Below are 18,988 nucleotides of genomic sequence, written 5' to 3'. Positions count from 1 at the left end.
CGAGGAAGGTCTGAGGGCCAATCAGGGCTGAGGGCCAATGAGCAAAGAGAATAGGGGCAGTACAGAGGCAGGGTTATAGGGTAACAACCAACTGGGATTCAGGGGAGGAGCTGTGAGGATGGGGATCAATAGGGAAGGCAGGAGCAGGGAACATTCTAGAACGGAGGAGGAGGAAAGGGATGACAAGGGATTGTGTTATTAACATCTAAGAGCAAGGAACTGTGGGAGAGCAACTCTTTGTGTCACCCTAACTTAAAGGGGTGTTTCTTCCCAAGGTGTCCCTGCCTCAGCATCCTCCTCTGTGTCTTGGAATGCCACAGATCATGACTGTGGTTCTGGGGTAGAGTATGGCAGAGGCACCCACTATCCACACTCTTGGCATTGTCACCAGTGTTGATGCCTTGCTGAGGTAAAAGGTCTTCTGGGTTGTGCTTGTAACTGTCCTTTTATTGTGAACAAACGAGGTGACTTTGATGTGGTGTGTTTTGTTTCCCTCTCTCTTTGGGCTGCAGGATAAAAGCCCTGGAGGTTGAAGTCTGACCCACTGGGACAAACATGAGAACCCTAGAGGATGAAGACATAGGGGCTTGAGAAAGGATCAGACAGAAAATCCAGGTAAAGAGCATTGGTGGAGACATCCTCAAAGCAACACATGCCCATTGTTCTGCTGTATGAACATGATCTCTCCATCAATAAACATATGTTCATGGCAACCACCCACCATTATATGGGCACAGCCAATTGGACAGCACATGCCATGGACCCCTGTGTGACCCACTGTGACGTAGGCACTGCCAATTGGATGTCACGTGTCAGGGGCCCCTTTGTGACCCACCACCATATGGGCACTTTGTGACCCATTTCTGGCATCAAAGCATCCACCCACATAACCCCGGAGTACACAAGAGGACAGGAAGGAACAGAGCGGGGCTGCAAGGAGGCCCTGCATAGCCACCTCATGTCTTGCTGACCCCTGTCGTCTTTTCCAAGGCATCTCCCTTCCCTGTGGCTGAAGCCCTCAAAGCCCAAGCTCCAGCAGGATCAAACAGCAAGAACTCCCAGTGAAGAGAACCCCAAGCATGCCCAGATCGACCTCGATGAAGGGGAGGGAAGAGGAGAAGGGGGAGGAGGACAAGGATGATGATAAAAGCCCTGGGGCTGCTCTAGCACAGCAGTCTGAAGAAGTGGAGGGAGTCCAGCTGCTGCAGGCAGGTAAGTGGCTGAGCTGGGCCATCCCATGCACTGTGGACATCCCCAGGGAAGAAGGGGAGATGGGAATGGGGCTGATTCCCGCAGTAGCCCTGCTCCATCCACCAGGCACCCTCAGCCCCAGGCTGCAGCCAGAGAGATAGGGACTGGTGCCCGCAAGAGCTGTTGTCTGACAGCTGACCCTCGCTGGGGAGTGCAGGGCTTAGCTGTGTTCTCCAGCCTCTCCTGCACTCCCTCAGCTCTGACTGTGCTTGCTTTTTGCCAAATCCAGTTGAGAAACTGCCAGAAAAGAAGAAGCGCACCCATTGCTACTTCCGCAGAAATGCACAGGTACCTGCAGACTTCCCTGCCTGGGCTGGACTTGCCATTGCAGCTCAGCCAAGCACTGCTGCAGAGCACTGGATTTGACATCCGTCTTTTTCCTGCCTTAAGATACTTTTGAACTTCCATAAGCCTACTGATCCTGAAGACAATACCAGCATGGCCCCTGAGGACATGGCAAATGCTGACTTCTGTAAAGCAGAGGACTGTGCCATGCTGGATCATGGAAAGTGCTGTGCTAAGATCATGGAAAGTGGCACTTCCAGACTGAAGAAAGTAAGTTGTCTATGGCAAGGACTTGGCCAACGAGCAAATGTGTACATTCTCAAGCTGAGTCTGCTGGGCATCCAACAGACTTTTAGACCAGCACAGTGTGCTAGAAAAGGAAGCACTACATGGGGGTAAGCTGGGGAAATGGCTCTCTCCAGTGGCACACCAATTCCCTGCAAGAAAGGAAGTGCAAGTATCTGTTGGAAATGAAATGGAGAGGTGAAGAGTGCATGGTAAGGATGGACACAAAGCCCCAGACAGCCTTGTCAATGCTTTTCAAGTCCAGCACGGTGAATTGCAAAGGAAAACATTCTTGAGGCAAGCTAGGGAAATGGCTCTCTCTAGTGGCGCTCCAATTCCCTCACATGTCTCCTCCAGGTGCCGACCATTGTGAGGGACATTTACCAGTGGCTCTCATCCATCACGGATGTGTCTGCTGAGCACAAACTAGATAAGACCCTGCAGGAGATGACCCTTGCACAGCCACATGATGTGGTGGTGACCCTTCTGCGGTGTGCCCCATCGTGTGACAGGTACGAGGCCCATTGGTCTGGAAGGCTCAAGATTCATCATCCTGAGAGCCCATCAACAACATGTAGACACTGCCTCACGTGTGGTGGCAGAAAGAGGAAAATTTTCAGAGGCCCCTCCGATGCCATTGTTTCCCAGTCGTGGCATGTCAGCCCAAGACCCTGCTGCCATGCTCCTTCCCTGTCCTTCAAGGCACCATCACTTGGCTGTCTGCTACTCACAGTAGCAGTGTGGCTGGGTGCTGCTGGAGAGGGGCAGAGGGCAGGGGCAGAGCTGCTGACCAGCTGCAGCTGGCCAGGCCAGGCCACGGTGTTGTGGCCAAAACCCCAGTGACACGGAGTTCTGGGCCTGCAGAGTTGCTGTGACCATGTGGAGGGCAATTGTCTCCTCACATGGAACTGCAGAGAAGGTGCTGCCAGAGCTCCTCTGTGTGCTGGAGGACTGGCCGCTGCACAGCACATCCACCTCCGATAAGGACGACTCAGATGTCTTTCCTCTGGCCGTGAGTTTCTGGACTAGACCCAAGCATATCCTCAAGGGCTGCCTCTCTGGCATCTCTCCATCCTCAGTCCCCCATCCATCATTGCATTCCATGCCTCACGTGGTGTTCTAGAAGCCTGGGTTTGTGGCAGTTGCAGAGGCAGCCAGGGCAGATGCTGCTCCCCCAGGCACAGAGCAAAGCCTGAGCTTCATTCTCCCATGCCTGGGCCCTGCCACAGAGATGTCTTGGTGCTGAGCGTGGTGTCTGGCTGTTTTGGTTTTTGCAGGCAACCAGAGCACTGTGGGAGATCATTCACCTGCCTGAGCGCCCAGAGATGTTGATTCTGTATTTTCCTTGCCTCTTTGTGGCCCTGCTCTTCCAAGTTTTCTCCAGCACAGAGCAGATGCCAGTGAAAGTCAATGCCTTCTGGAGGCAATGTCAGCACAAGCACTTCCTGCCCAAGAACCCCAACAGGTGCTCCACTGGTCCTCCATCTCCACAGTGCCCTTGGAGCTGGGTCCAGGATTCCTGGCATCACCTGGGCTTTGCTCTGCACACAGATTTGCATTGATGACCATGAAAGCACTGCTCTGTGAGCTTGAGTATGAGGATGTAGTGCCTGAAGTTGAACGTGAGTGTGGCTGGGACACACTCCTCAGCACTGACACCCACCACCATACAGTGGGTCTTCTGGCCAGGTGAGAGCCCCATTCTCCCCGCCCCAGCTGTTATTTCTCCACAGTGTCTATAGAATCCCTGTGATCATGGGTGAGAGGGACTTGTCACTGAGGGATGGTGCAGCAGAGTGACAAAGCCTTGAAGGGCTGGGTGCACTGGAGCAGCCAGAACCCAAAGCGCCAGCATCTCTTTTCCGTGAGGAGTGCCAGCGTCTCTGTGCTGATGGCACAGAGAAGGAGCTGTGTCTGCAGGCAGCCTCACTGAGGACAGCCTGCTGGGAACAGGGCGGTTGCATCTTGAGGGCCACTGACAGCCCGGGGCACAGGACTGCCCCGTGGGCGGAAAGGGTGGTTTTCCAGCCTCTTCATTCCTGAAATGAGCCTGCTGGTGTTTGGCTCCGCCTTCCTCCTTGCAAGAGGTAGTGGTGAAAGAAGAGGCTTCTGTGAGTCAGTCCTAGGAGAGGTCTGCCTGCCCTGCTCAGAGTCAACAGTGTCTTTTTTCCCCTGCCAGAGCAATGCTCAGGACCTCACAGCCTTTGTGTTACCGGATTGCACGCTGCCTGTTCAGGCTGCTCCGCAGAGAGGAGGCACGCTGGGAGGTGGCTGCCATGGCCTTCCTTGTTGAGGTGAGCCTGATGGCAAGCACTGCCTTGCCAAGCTGTGTCCCACCACTCTGCCCTCTTGGAGATGCAGCTGCAGGGGAGTCCTGCAGTCAGTGAAGGAGGAGCAGAGGTGGGCTCTGCTCTGTGCCCTTTGTCCCTTGCTGCTGGGGTGACACTTGTGACACTGTCACTGCTGTGTGTGTTTCAGGCCCTGCCTTGCCTTAAGTTAGAGAACTGGGACAAACGCATCCTACAGCTTGTCCAAATCTACCTATTCAAGGAGTGCAGACCAATGCGTCTCCTGGTGCTCAGATGCCTCATGGTACTCTGCAAGAGACCTTCTATGGTGAGAAGCAGGCTGCCCAGCTGAAGCTGTGATTGCAGTGTGGAGCTGAGTAACACAGTAGCTTGCATTTGGATGGACTTCAGAAGATGGGCAGCTTCTTCCAGCTCTCCTAACTCCCCATTTGCCTGGCTAAAGCCTTTGGCATCTGGGCTCTGAGGCAGCAGCATGGGATCGAGCTGCTGGAGTGGTTTTGGCAATGCAACCTTTCATGGCTTCACAAGATTACATTGTGTTCCACACAGGCTGAAAGCATGCAAAACCTGAGTGAAAGCCTCACCGAGGTGCTGAAGGATGAAGACAGGGAGGTGGTGTGGATGACACTCTCTGTGCTAAATGAGATGTTCCTGAACAGACATCTGCCAATTACCAGTTCCCTTGCTCTGCAGCTGGCTGAGGCATTCCGGCCACTCTTTGACAATGTAAAGCTCTGTGCCCACCTCTTTTCCCCCACCCCTTGAGATGCTGCCAGGAAACTGTTCCCTTGTGGATCTTCAGTTCCGTGCCCAGTTAGGCCTGGAGTAGGCCGTGCTGAGGTTCTTGCTCTCTTCACTAGGATGACAGCCATGTGCAGCTGGTCTCCATTCACCTCTTTGAAGCAGTGATGCAGTTAGTAGAGGAAGAAGGAGAATGGCCCCTGCAGGACTGCGTGCACCAGAGCCTGCTCCCGCTGTTCTACCACATGTATGATGAGAACCAGTTTGTGGCAGAGGTGAGGACACTGAGCTGCTAGTGTCCCCTGTGAGCGGGCTCAGCTGCCTTCTGCTCTAATGTCTCAAAGACTGCAGCACTCCGACCTCCTCCTGGCCTTTGGCTGGGCCTGTGCCCTGGGATGCTGTGCCATCTCCCAGTCTCTGCTGCTCTGCAGGCCTCTTGGGAAACCCTGATTCAAGCAACGATATTCCTGAAGAAGTGGAATCTTGTGCAGCTCCTGGAGACAGAAGAGCTGTGGAGGTTTGGCGAGTGCCTGGTAAGGGTGGCCTCAAAGCCCCAGACTGTGTCTGAACAAGCCCTCTGCCCTCAATACCCACTGTGAGGGGCTGGCAGCTGTGGCCCCTGCCTACTGCTGCACTCATCACCAACAGCCTGCTCCCCACACACTACTCCCCTCGGGTGTGTGGCCCAGCAGTCTCTTCTGCAGGCTCCTGTGCTTCCCTGAGCCAGGCTGCCAAGAGAGCCCAAGCCCAGCTGTGCTTTGGCATCAGGACAGCACGGAGGCTCCCTGTGGAGTTACCATCACTATGCTCCCTCCAACCCAGCTGTTGGCCGGCCATCAGCACTGTCCATGCAGGGATGCCAATCCTGGATGCAGGGGCTGCCTGTCCAAGGGGAAGAATCAGTGGCAACCCTTCCCTCAGTCCCCTTGTGCTCTTTTCAGCTGGAAGAGGACAGAGACAGAGCAGATGGGTACCTGCGCCAGTCTGTGATGTACCTGCAGAGCCCACACAAGTCCATGCGAGAGGCAGCCATCAGGCTCACTGGTGAGCCAAAACCCTCAGGGTCCCTCGCTGCCCTACTGTAGCTTGGCCCAAGCCCCAGCAGCAGGACTCAGCCCAGTGGCTGTGGTGCCCTGACTATGCCTTAGGACTCCCTGCCACCCTCTGCCACCCTTGCCCTTGTCATTTATATATGGCTCAGCCCTGCCAAGGGGAGGAGGACATGTGGCCAGGCGGCAGCACTGGTGCTGGGGAGCTGTGCCACTAGGGCGATGACAGGCTTGGTGTCCCTAGTGCTCAGCAGCTGCCACTTGAGCAGGCAGCAGGAATTGCTCCACATCACCTGTGAGGATCAGTGGGAGCAGTGGGATGTCAGAAGGGACAGGTGTGAATGCATAAAAGATCCTGGGCAGGGTTCTGCTCTGTCCACAAGAGGGGTGGTGTGGGCAGAGCAGACAGAAATTTAAGGGACACATGGGATATTCATGGCAAGCACCTTACTTGGGCTTATCCTCTTCCAGTTGCCTTCTGGGCACGGGAAGATGTGGGATTGGGTGGGGTGGGACGGAGTGGGGCTGCCGTCACAAGAGAGATTCCTGGGGTCCCTAAAGGTCTGGGCTCTGACCTTGTGACCTTGGTTGAACAGCGCTGCATCTGGCTGGCGGCCAGTCACCAGTGATGTCCCTCAGGGGTCTGTGCTGGGGCCAGTTCCGTTCAATATCTTTACTGATGACATGGATGAGGGGATTGAGTAAATTTGTGGATGACACTAAGCTGGGATCGTGTGTCGATCTGTTGGCTCTGCAGAGAGACCTGGAATGGTTGGATGGATGGGCAGAGTCCAATAGGATGAAGTTTAATAAGTCCGAGTGCCAAGTCCTGCATTTTGGCCACAATAACCCCCTGCAACATTATAGGCTGGGGACAGTGCAGCTGGACAGTGCCTGGGCGGAAGAGGACCTGGGGGTACTGGCTGACAGCCGGCTGAACATGAGCCAGCAGTGTGCCCTGATGGCCAAGAAGGCCAATGGCATCTGGCCTGTGTCAGGAATAGTGTGGCCAGCAGGAGCAGGGACATCATCCTTCCCTGTACTCAGCACTGGTGAGGCCACACCTCGAGTGCTGTGTCCAGTTCTGGGCCCTCCGTTCGGGAAGGACGTTGAGACGCTTGAGCGCGTCCAGAGGAGGGCAACAAGGCTGGTGAGGGGCTTGGAACACAAGTCCTGTGAGGAATGACTGAAGGAGCTGGGGGTGTTTAGCCTGGAGAAAAGCAGCCTCAGAGGTGACCTTATCACTCTCTACAACTTCTGAAAGGTGGTCGTAGTCAGGTGGGGGTTGGTCTTTTTCTCCAAGCAGCAACTGACAGGACAGGAGGACACAGTCTCAAGCTGCATCAGGGGAAATATAGGTTGGATATTAGGAAAAAGGTTTTCACTTTTGAAAGTGAAGTGAGAGAGTGATAAAGTACTGGAATGGTCTTCCCGGGGAGGTGGTGGAGTCACCATCCCTGGATGTGTTTAAAACAAGACTGGATATGGCACTCAATGCCATAGTTTAGTTGAGGTGTTAGGGCATGGATTGGACTCGAAGATCTTGAAGGTCTCTTCCAACCTAGTCATTCTGTGAATTCTGTGAATTGTCTCTGTTCCAGCCCATCAAGATATGAGAAAGAACTTTCGGTTCTCCATCCGTAACCTTGTAACTCGAACCCGGCACTTTCTAAGACCTGCAGAGAGAAATCTTGACTCCAGATTCAGGCTGCTGCAAAACCAGCGCCATGAGGCATGGAGGAGGCGAGCTTCTCTCTTGAAAAATGGCTGCTCTTCTCTCTGGTACAATGTTGGGTCACAAAGCTGGAGGTCCCCGCACTACTGATCCCAAGAACTCTCAGGGCCATCTGAATGGAAATATTCAGTGGCTTCTGGCCTCCCAGGACAGCCTTCCTCTTAGGTTACTTTTCTCCAACTCACAGGACAGCTTTCCTCTTAGATCACTTTTCTTCACCCCTTTTAAAGAAACTAATAAAATGCAAAATAAAAAGGCACTCGTTCACAATCTCTTTCCTTGGGTTCCTGCCAGTCAGAGCCCAATCTGCAGCTGGCACTGCAGCTGCACACTGAGCTATCTGCATTGACTATATCTCTTAACACTCCCACCCATGTTTTACTTGACCATACCTGCTAATATACTAAGAGGGAAACAAAAACATTTCCATGCATTTAACCACTGCTCTTATATACAGCATTATAACAAGTAACAAACTTAACAGTATGAAGGCTAACAAGAATGTCATAGGACGAAAATATTTATGGATATGAAACCACAAAGGATCCTCAAAAGTCAGTTACTGATCTAGAGACTGATCCTTCTCTACTTGTTAACATACTGAGTCAAGCATTCATCACCATTGAACAGGGCTTAACTGACGTGAGTTCACACAGGGAATATTCTGAATTGGAAGGGACCTACCATGATCATGGTAGGTCTTTAAATAAATGGTTCATATGAGGCTTGAACGTGTACGTGACCTTGGTATTATTAGCAAGCTGATTGATTGTATTTGATTAGGACAGTAGAACAGAACAGCATAGCCTTGGAGAAAGAAAAATAGGATGTAACTTAATCAAACAGAAGTCATGCAAGACACAAGCAGGATGCCAGCTAAGCTCTGCAAGGCTGACAAAGCAGGAGTTATAAACAATATTGCGCTTACTCAAAAGCGGGGGTCGAGGAGCAGCCACCTCAAAAGGACAGCAGATGTTGAAGACCAAGGAAGAAGACGCCCAAAGAACATATAAGGACTTTCGATAAGGGCTGTGACAATGTAAAATAAAGTAAAACATATACATCAAGTACGTGGGGGTAGCTAATGATTATGTAAATCCGTGTGTATGATAACACCCCTCAACCCTCAGGGCAATTAATTGGGGGAAGGGTCCTCCGAGTGACCAGCATGCTTCATAAGGACTGCCTGCTTTCTAATACTCAAAACTTTTGTAGAAAGTTTCTATCTGGAAAATTTTGGTATCATATTTGCTATAAAATGAGCCCTGATTTCTTTAAGAAGGCTTCTATTATTCTTCCCGACTAAGACTTTTTTGTTGGATAAAAAGGCTTCTGCCCAGCCTGACAGCTGGTCTACTACCACCCAGCCAGAGGTGGCATGCCTGCAGGGTCTCTTTGCAGTCCCTGAAAATGGAGATCAGTCCATGGTCACCCTCCTTAACTGTGAGCTCTGTCTGCTACTTGAAAACTCATGTCAAATTGGGCAGCCATTTGTGATTCTCTTTTGTGGTGGCATAAATTCCTAGAGCTGGCCATAATTTTTGTACTTGGATAAATATTGCCTGTGTCCCTCCATAGGATTTATCATGAAACCATCTAGCCAGAGTAACTAAATATTCTTGTCATAATTGGTATTCTGCTTTACCTCGAAATGTGTTTCATTTGCTCACACTGGTGATGTTTTTCTCCATCATCAGGTACTGCTATCAGATTTTTGGATTAAAGGTGTTAAGATGTGATATCTATGTGTTCGTTGTGGCCTTAGAACTTTGGGTTCCTCCTGCTGTTGCCACTGAGTTAAAACAGGCTGGTGCTCCTGCTGCAACTGTATATAGTTGCAATCGATCTCTCATGAGGTCCTAATTTCTGCATTACCTCTCCACTAGCTATTCTCAAAGTTCTCAGTTGTCTCAGTCAAAGACTTAGTCAATTCCCCTAACCCAGGAATCCATGGATGTCAGATGCCACAGCTCTGAGAAAACTTCATGCCTACCTTTTGTGATCAGACATTGGAGCTTAATTATGGCTTCTCTTTGTTATCATTTATTGCCCCTTCCCCAAAATACAGCCTAAATACTTAAATTTCCTTTTGACACAGCTGAAACATGGATGGAGATGCACTCTGTTCCCTTTCTGCTAGAGCAACACAAACTAGTACTGCAACCATTCATTCTCATCACAGTTTTCTTATGACAAGTTATTTTCATGAACTGATTGTATAAGAGCTGAATCCAGTAATTTTGTATCTTAATTGCAGTGCAGTAAGTGACAAAGTCTCTGCAGATTCAAGGGCCCTAACATATCTCCTAAAGCTAAAAATACTTCCTCATTCACAACTTTTTTTTAAACAGCAGCTTTTCCTTTTGTTTTGCACCAAAGGAGCAATACAAAACCCTAGGCAACAGAGACAGTTTCTTGCTCAGGCAGCACTCTTTGCATATTATCCAGGAAGAAAATAACTCTTTGCATATTATCTCCACATTAATAGATATAACATTATTTTGAATACTGAAAAGATTTCCTGCTCCTGTAACCGCACCAGTAAACCAGGCCACTGAGAATGCCCTTTGTTTATGAATAGCAAATCTTACCAGACAACTGCAACAGTTCTCCATATTCTGGAGAAAGTCTTCAAATATTATTTGCATGTTTACCATCCTCATACTTTAAATAAATGTACACGCAGAAAAATGTGCGATTATAACTACTTTTTGGACATATATGCAGAATTACCACCATTACAAGCAAGTACTAGTCATGCACATACAAAAAATAAAGCAGCACTTCAGCATACCTTCTGGTGTTCTTGGCATGGTGTTTCAAATTTACACCACAAAAATCTATTCAAATAGTAACAAACATGGTTTGAAGATGAGTGTACCTCTACATCAGATCTTTGTGAGTCTCCCTCTTTGAAGAGACTGTGTGCACATAGCAGCAATCTAGAGTGAACAACTAACTCCTTCAGTGTGTGTGCTTTCCAGAGATGTGGTCCATCTGTGCACTGGTTGCCTATTTGTTAGTTGCAAAATAAACTCTTGAAATGTGTTCAAGGAATCACCACACACTAAAACACTGTCACTTACACATGATACAGCACAGGTTTTTAATAGTTTCCTACTTAATCTTTTAAAATACTTAAAACAACTCTCCTACCAATCTTTTCTTGCTATACCAAATTTAGTTAATCCCTCAAATCAGCCGGCAATGTTCACAGAGCAATGCTGGGATATGGGCAGTTCACCTTGGAGACCGGCTGTGAATATGGGTACAGTCTGTCATGGACTCTCCCTTCCCCTGGATGGCCACAGGCTGTTGAGAACTCACAGGGCACTGTCAGAACTCTCCCTGGAGCTCCTGATGGCTTCTCTGGGACGGGTTACATCAGCACACTGGGTGCCTTGTGACACTCATTTGTGCCACTCTGGATTTGGGCATCTGAGTTCGTCACCCCACTCCAGCTGGTGAAGAGCAGCAGAGATCACGAATCTGTTCTGAACAGCTTTTGCCTGTTGTTTAGGACTGACTGACCCTTTTCAACAGCTGACCCTAAACCTCAAGCCCCTGCAGGCCTTTCGAGGAACCCCAGCCCCTGTGTGCCTTACTAGGGACTCCAAACCCCCTGCGTGCTTTACAGGGAACTGCAGCCCCCACATGCCTTAGGAGAGACCTCAATCTCCCCTGCACACCTAACAGGTGACCTCAGTCCCCTGTGCAACTTAGGAGAGACCCGAAAAACCCTTTTAAGTGTGCCTTTTGCTGATCAGGCTGTGCACCCATACTCAACGCACTAACCTAATTTCACCAACTATGTACATAACGCTTCAGGAAGGAAAAGTCTGAAATAATTAGAGACATTTATTAAAAACAGTTTGAGACCCTTGTAGCTTACGTTGAATATACTTGGGGAATTTTAGCATTCATCCTTTGTATCCTCCCTGCTTCAAGGATCTCAGGTGAACTCACACAGCTCCCCATGAACTCCACGGCAGTTGGATGTTTGAAGAAGGAAGGCTGTGAAGGTGGTGGCCTAGGGTCCCATTTCAGTTGCCAAACTGTTAAGGAAACTTCCCTGTCTGACCGTATCACGACCCATTTGGTTGGGGATGTGATGTTCGCTGTAAATTCTTTGTTCCCTTGAACAAAGACACCAGTCCACATCCTTTTACTGTACAGTCACCTAAAATCCAGCAACCAGCCCTTCCAGCACTTCTGTATAATTGCAGAAGCGTTGGCTACAAAGCTCTCAACTTTTACAACAACCTGCCAGTCCTCACCACAGACTTTGGTACAGAGCAAGGGGTAGAATATGTTAGCTATACTTTGCCAAGACGTAACAAGAAAGGAGAGAAATAAAGACAGAAAAGAGAGAAGGAAAATCTTGATGACTCCGTAAAACGTTCCAAACAACACGGCTGAGGACTGCGATATTACCACCCACACTGACCGTCATTCAGTGAAATCGCATGTTACCTGGCAGGTATCAGCGCTGCTTCTTCAGTCACGGCCGACTGCGACACCATTGCGCGACACCGATTCCACGACACACTGTGTCTGTAAGGCTCTGCCGGGCATAAACCCACCCCAGGCGCTCCTTCTGTGTGCGATCTCGGCCCGCAGCCGCCCAGCGCTGGGCACGGGTCTCGGCGCCGCGCCCGCCCGGCCCTGCTGCTGCGTCGGGGGCAGCGCCTGTCGTCTCCGCGTGCGGTGGAGCCCCCGCTCCGTGCCGGAGCCGTGTCGTGGCCCAGGAACCAGGAACGTCCCGCCGCGGCAGCGCGGCACAGCGGGCACGGCGGGCTCGGGCGCTCCCGCCGCGCCGGGCGGCGGCCGAGGCGGCAAAGGTCTGAGGGACATCCGCGTGGACGAGGAGGTGGAGACGGCGGCGCCCCTCGCTCTGGAGCGGTTCCGCTATGGCCAGGACACGGGTGCGTGGGGAAGCCGCGCGGAGCGGGGCGGGCGGGCAGCCGGGCCCGCGGGCTCTCCCGGGCAGGAGCATCTCGGGCGGCCGCGCTGCCCCGGGGCGGCCGAGCCCCGCACAGGTGCCAGGGGACAGCGCTGCCACCAGTCCCGCTGTGCACGGGAAGCGTGGTGGGTTTGGGGACTGACGAACTCGTGGCGCCGAGGTCATACGTCAAGGATACTGCCTGTTGAGTTTATGTGCTCGGGGTTTTCTTTTTTAAATTCTCTTTCCAGAAACGGAATCTCCGCCTTCTTTCACTAGGACCGAAAGAGCGTTTGTTCACCGGCTCTGTCATTCTCTTGGAGTGATATCAAAGAATAAAGGGTAAGTTTGTCTCTTCTTTTGATGTATTATTTTCTCTTTTTGGTGCAAATGTATGGGGTTTCGTTATCAGTGTTAAAACTCTCTGTATTTTTAACTTATCCTGCAGTGTTGTGGGGAATGGTACTAGAGAAGAAACTTTAAAAAGTAAATATAAAAATAAGGGTCTCTGTGCTTTGCTTGATGTCTGAGTAAAAAAATGCATGACGTACTAGTTTGTAATGCAGTTTTGAGGACTTTGTGTGCATAAGAAAGACTTCTCGAAAAGATCCTTCCTGTTTTTTTTTTTTTTTTCCTGCACTAATGTGTTTTCAAAGGTTTTGCATAGAATCTCCTGCGCTAACAGCTAAAGTGCAACTTAGAATAGTGTGTTCAAAAGAGTGCTTCTGTTGGGAAGCATAGTAGAGGGTTCAAGTGTTGCTAGCAGGCAGAGGGAGGTCATCATTCACCTCTACTCAACACTGATGAGGCTACACCAAGAATGTTGTGTCTGTCCAGGGCTGGGACCAGCAGGAGGACAGAGACCTAGACTGGTGAGAGTTCAGTGAAGGACCAACAAGCTGGTGAAGGGGGGATGGAGCATCTCCTCTATGCAGAAAGGGCCAGAGTGCTGGGACTTTTCAGCCTCCAGAAGACAAGGCTCGGCGTGGGGGGGTCTCAACAGTATATGTAAGTACTTGAATGAGGGTGTAAAGCGGACAGAGTCGTTCTTGCCAGGGGCTGCTGGAGGTGGCTGTGCCTCTCCTCACAGAGACTACCCATGCCAGCACCTGCATACCTGCACCAGTCTTCCACCCTTGCCAGGGACAGGTCACTGGGCTCATAGTGAGACCTTCTGTTCTTAACCCTGAGAAGTTGTTTTGTGTCAGTTGTAGCCCAGGCACACCTTAGTTCAGTTTCAAGTACATTTACAACAATTTTTTGCATTTTGGGGTCAAGAGTTTAGTCTGAGTAGTAGGTCAGTGTTATGACTATTGTGAACGTTGCATTATGCTAGTTAGGACATTTTTTGGAGGATTCTCATTATGACATTATATTTGAAAATAAGCTGAAAGTCACCTTGAAAGAATTATTGTCAAAGATCATTGCATGGAGGTAAGTAGTTTGTTTATTCCTGAAATGCCTTTTTTCCTTTCTCCCAGAAAAGGAGCAAATCGATATCTAACTGTAAGAAAAAAGGAGGATCAGAACTAAAACGTGAAGTAATGACTTGTGCTTTAACTCCTGGTACAAAACATGCTGTTTGTACTTTAATTCTGAATTTCCCTGTCACGGATAAAGAACAAACAGAACTTCTGCCAAAAACAGAACAAGGAAATGCATATGCTGTTGAATCTAGTATGTTCAATGTGTCTTGTAATATGGACTGGTCAATCAACACTACTTGAGAAAACAACCCAAACCCAAACCAAACCCCTCTATTTTCTGTCTCTTCTTTTGTCCTAACTGACATTCTTCTTTCTAAACAAACGTAATCATTTTCTTGACTTGTAATTGTTAATATAGGGTCTTTTAAAACTCGTGTCATAAGATGCTCAGGCAGTCATGTCATACACGTTGCAATATGCTCCCCTATATCAAGTTAATTTTGATTCTTTGAGACAATTTCAGCCAGATTTCTTTTAAATACAGTTGTGATTAATCAAGTCCGTTGTGATACAGACTTGATTCCTGCAAGTTCCATGGGGTAAGATTAAAGAGACAAGTGTTACCATCACTCTGTGTAAGAATACCCTTAAGAGATAATGAGACTTGTCTGTTGTGCCTGTAGGAATTAATGTCCTTGATAAAATAAGGAATTCATGTTTTGTTTTGTCATCTAAAATAGATTCTGTAAGAGCTATTAAGTAAACTCGTGCTATTATGTAAACTCCTTGATTTCTAGAGTATATAAAAGTCCTCTGGAAGAAAAACTTCTGATACAAGATGGGCTTTTAAAATCATGCTTTTAACATGGTTCTTGCCTTAAAGTTATGTTTGTAAAAGTTATGTTGTGTTTCTGTGTACAAAGCTGAGTGTAGTGAACAGAGAACCTAGCAGTATGCCTTGTTTAAATGGATATTTCTGATTCATTGTGTTTATTCTTTAAGTGCTTCCTTTGCTAGTTTTCTTTCTCAGTTCTTTCATTTGTTTAATAAGATTGTTTAGTGAACAGAGGGAAACTATAATAAAAGTACCAAAAAGCAATTTCTTAGGGACGTAGGGTATAAATTAATGAACAGTGTAAAATTTAACTTTCTTTACGTCTCCAGAATGGTCTTTGGCTCTTTTAATCTGTGTTTGTCTGTGTCTGTCTTGGTAAAACAGTGTTTGGAATTTAATACATGAATCTGTTAATTGCATTAAATAATTACATTATACCTATATAATTGCATTAAAATTGCGTTGACAGTGAGCTTCTCATTCTTCTGGGAAATAATCATTAAGGTATGATAGAGCAGCATTTAACATACTGACGTTGAAGTAGCCTCCTCAGAAGACTGCAGGTTTTCTAGCTACTTATGCATTGCTTTCTGATAGATCATGCTGCTGTGTGGCTCTAGGGCTCTCAGTAGATCATGTTTCAATTAGTACCTGCTAAGACAAATCTTATGGACTAGGCTTTTAGGTTATGTAAGACTGACTGAAAGGAGATCTTACAAGGCAAGTAAGGATGTGAAAGAAGGCATGTGAATCACAGTAAAGTTGTCTTTTTGTTGGAAAACACACTTGTCAGTTTGGAATAACTTAAACGTTTAACTCTGTGGCAAACTTTTTTTGTAGGCAGACTCTTGAGGTGGGAATATATAAACAGATACAAAGGCCAAGGCTTTTTTTTCCTCTGATTTAGTTTCTATTTCTCTTTAAGCTTTTCATGCCTTTTTTAAACTTGAGCAATGTACTGTGATAATTCAGTTGTGTTTAAAATTTCTATGAAAGTAAAAAATCCTTTGAACTATATTTATTTCAAGCACCATAACAGGAAATAGGTAATGGGTTTCTCACTTTATCAACAGGGATGCTAATAAAACCAGAAGTGTTCATTTTTAAGTACAATTTTAACCAGTGTTTTAGTGACCTTCCTTTATAATTTATTGACTTCACAGAAAACAAAGAAGTGAAGACAAGTGGACAACTTAGTGACGGTATCCCCCAGGTTCCTGTGAAAAGAGGGGAATCAGAGTTTGATTTCTTCAGGCAATCACTACCAGTTCTTGAAAAACAGGAAGAAATTGTTAAAATAATAAAGGACCATAAAGTTGTTTTGATTGTTGGAGAGCCTGGATCAGAAAGAACTACTCAAGTACATTTTAGTGAAATAAAAAACATAACAGCATTTATACCAAACTGATGCCAAATCTGTAATATTTCTATAATAAGGGATTTTTAAATTCTAGTTTTAAGGCTTTTGTTTTCCCATGTGGTTCAGGGTCTAGTGTTCCAGTTAACTTTTTTGCTTTTACAATACTAAGCCAACAGATACATATTTAAAGCATAAATTATTTTGCACAATTATCTGATGGACATCAGTTTGTCTTTAAAATCATCATAGAATATTGAAGGGAAAGTAGCTACAGTTTCACATACCTTTTTCCTTCTAAAGCTAGTTCCTAGTATCTGGAGTACTGTTGTGTTACAATGCAAGATTGTCTACAGGGTTTTTTACATAGATTTCCCTGAAGCCCGAGCGAGAAGCTTCAACTTTGAGTTGGTTGTTTGGGTGGGATTTTTGTTGGTTTTGTGTTGAGGTTTTTTTGGTTTGGTTTTCTTGTTTTGTTTTGTTTTGTTATTTTGGGGTTTTTTTTGGTTGTTGTTGTTGTTGTGTTTTGTTTGAAAGAGATGAAACTTAATAGACAAAATTGATTTTTGTGGCCTTTTTTGCCACTTCAGGTACATTTGCAATGGTAATCCTACTGTGAGTAATTTTGCAAGGTGTGCAATACTGAGGTATAGTTAAATTGTTTCATTGTAATAAAAAAGTTACGAGTCTATCAAACTAAAAAGTAAATTTAAACCACTTTTTTACAGATTGCTCCAGTTTATTCTTGAAAAGTGTCACAAAAATGGAACTCCCTGCCATATGTTTTGCAGTCAGCCAAGATGTTTGGCAGCAGTTGCTGTGGCTGAAAGAGTGGCAGCAGAAAGAAGAGAAAAGATTGGCCAGACAGCTGGTTATCAGATCCGATTAGAAAGCAGGTAGGGATGACATTTCTTAAAGTCAGTTGATCTGGTATTGGTGTTTTGTCTTTGTTATTTAAACTTGAGTGTATTTGGGATGCAGCCCAGTAAAATATCAGTGTGTAAAGTATAAGTCAGATGTGTTATTTTGGGTAATGAATGTTTAAGAGTTGAAAAGGATGGTTTTTCTCCTGTATTATGCAGTTTCCTGCAGTGAGATGTTCTATAGAACTGAACTGCAAGAGTTTTTTCGTGATTTCTTCTAGGAAGTATGTGTGTGGATATCCTTGTCTTCTCTATTTTTAACATTGATAAATCCAAAAGTTCTGCAAGATTTGAAAATAGCTGGGAAGACCAGCATGCTGTGACAGAAGTTATGTGGAGAGAGTTTATAGGGCACAGAAAAGGGAAAACAACAAAATTGGAAAGTGAACAATGATGTTGAGCATTAACAATCTACTTCGGGTTAAATTTACTCTGTTTCTTCTTTTATGTTTAAAGCAAAAGCAGAAATTCTAGACAACCTGAGGAATTTGCTCCTAAAACAGAGCAGGGATGGATGAAAGTCTGTAGATTGTGTGTGGATTCTAAAATCTTTGAATTGTGTAAGTAGTGGGATTTTCAGGAATGGGGAGCAGCGAGAGAAAGATGGCAAAATGTATGGCTGGTTATGTTGCTTATATGGATGAAGATAACATTTCTAATGAAAATGAATGCACTTGAACAGCAAAGCCAAGTTAAAGAGTTTTGTTATGCACACCGAAGGTCACAAGGCTAGAAGAAGAGCATCAGAAGATTAGAAGAACAAGTAAAGATGAATTGCAAGTAAGGTGGATGACTCTTGTGTGGAAGAATGATGCTGAATGAAGAAAAACAAAGTCTAGCTCAGATGGAAGAACTACTGGATGCAGTGCAGAAGAGCCAGAGTGTTCACTTGAGAAAGAGCAGAAGGGAGAGATGGCACTGTTTCCGTCTTAGCAAAAATGTTGGATGGAAGCGTTTGCAGAAACACAGAAATCTATTTTTTTAAGATTTAGTGTCTATTAGACAGTAGAGTGTCTATTAGACACTAGAAGGCTGATGAAAAAGAGAGAAGAGATTAAAAAAGTAAAGCACTTCTATCTGGTATGTGTTCCATGAATTCAACATGTAAGAGTATTTTTGAAGTGCAAAAAGAATTCCAAACTTGAAATAGAGACGTATGTGTGTGTGTTCCTTGGTTTAGTACTGGACAGCTTTTTGTGGAAGTTTTCAGTACTTAAAGTGTCAGTGTTGGAGGAAGTAATTGCTGTTTTTACTTGCACAACTAGCACTGCCACAGGTTGTAGGTACTTTTAAAGAATTTTAGATTCTTGAAAAATCAAAGCATTTGAAAAGGCTCAGCTTATTTCTCTGGGATTCAGTCAAGTATAGTGGATTGGGTTTGTATGGCAAAGCTTTGGTAGTGAGGGGGGTGTTTTTTGTGAGAAGGAAGCTTCCCGCATGTCTGATAAAGCCTCTGGCAGTCGGCTGTAAGAGAGACCTGCCTCTGGCCGAGCCATCGGCAACAGTGAGCGTGACTCTGGAGCAGCATATTTGAGAAGAAAATGTGTGCAGCAGTACAAAGAGAGGATTGCGAGTATTTGAGAGGAATAGTTCTCCAGACAGCAAGGTCAGTGCCAAAGGAGTGGCAGAAGGTGCTCCAGGTGCCAGAGCAGAGATCGCCCTGCAGCCTGTGGTGAAGACTGTGGTGAGGGAGGATGTTCCCCTGCAGCCCATGGAAGTCCACAGTGGAGCAGTCCACCTGCAGCCTGTGGAGGACCCCAGTACCAGAGCATGTGGCTGCCCAAAGGAGGTTGTGACCCTGTGGGAAGCCTGTGCTGGAGTAGGCTCCTGACAGGACCTGTGGCCCCAC

At 47.0% G+C, this 18,988-nt stretch overlaps 1 protein-coding gene across 1 annotated transcript; it reads left to right on the top strand.

Annotated features, from left to right (window-relative positions):
* The first annotated feature begins 885 nt into the window (after positions 1 to 885).
* LOC128822334 (maestro heat-like repeat-containing protein family member 7) lies at positions 886 to 12,923 on the top strand. The gene is made up of 18 exons (XM_054004029.1): positions 886 to 1,212; positions 1,481 to 1,539; positions 1,642 to 1,806; positions 1,959 to 2,033; positions 2,179 to 2,333; positions 2,686 to 2,833; positions 3,099 to 3,286; positions 3,373 to 3,510; positions 4,001 to 4,115; positions 4,300 to 4,437; positions 4,680 to 4,856; positions 4,991 to 5,146; positions 5,303 to 5,404; positions 5,813 to 5,915; positions 7,522 to 7,560; positions 12,136 to 12,211; positions 12,276 to 12,580; positions 12,877 to 12,923. Exons 1-18 carry the CDS (start codon positions 1,080 to 1,082, stop codon positions 12,921 to 12,923), a joined length of 2,319 nt encoding a protein of 772 aa, XP_053860004.1. The 5' UTR covers positions 886 to 1,079.
* Positions 12,924 to 18,988: the final 6,065 nt, after the last annotated feature.

The sequence above is a fragment of the Vidua macroura genome, chromosome Z (assembly GCF_024509145.1).
Source record: "Vidua macroura isolate BioBank_ID:100142 chromosome Z, ASM2450914v1, whole genome shotgun sequence".
Lineage (NCBI taxonomy): Eukaryota > Metazoa > Chordata > Aves > Passeriformes > Viduidae > Vidua > Vidua macroura.
This window is presented reverse-complemented; position numbering and strand designations above follow the sequence as displayed.

Excerpts from the sequence above, each read along its gene's own strand:
- LOC128822334 (XM_054004029.1), top strand. The coding sequence starts at position 1,080 with ATGCCCAGATCGACCTCGATGAAGGGGAGGGAAGAGGAGAAGGGGGAG. Across the intron at positions 5,916-7,521 it reads GGCAGCCATCAGGCTCACTG|CCCATCAAGATATGAGAAAG; the intron begins GTGAGCCAAAAC and ends TCTCTGTTCCAG. Across the intron at positions 7,561-12,135 it reads GAACTTTCGGTTCTCCATCC|GTATCAGCGCTGCTTCTTCA; the intron begins GTAACCTTGTAA and ends GTTACCTGGCAG.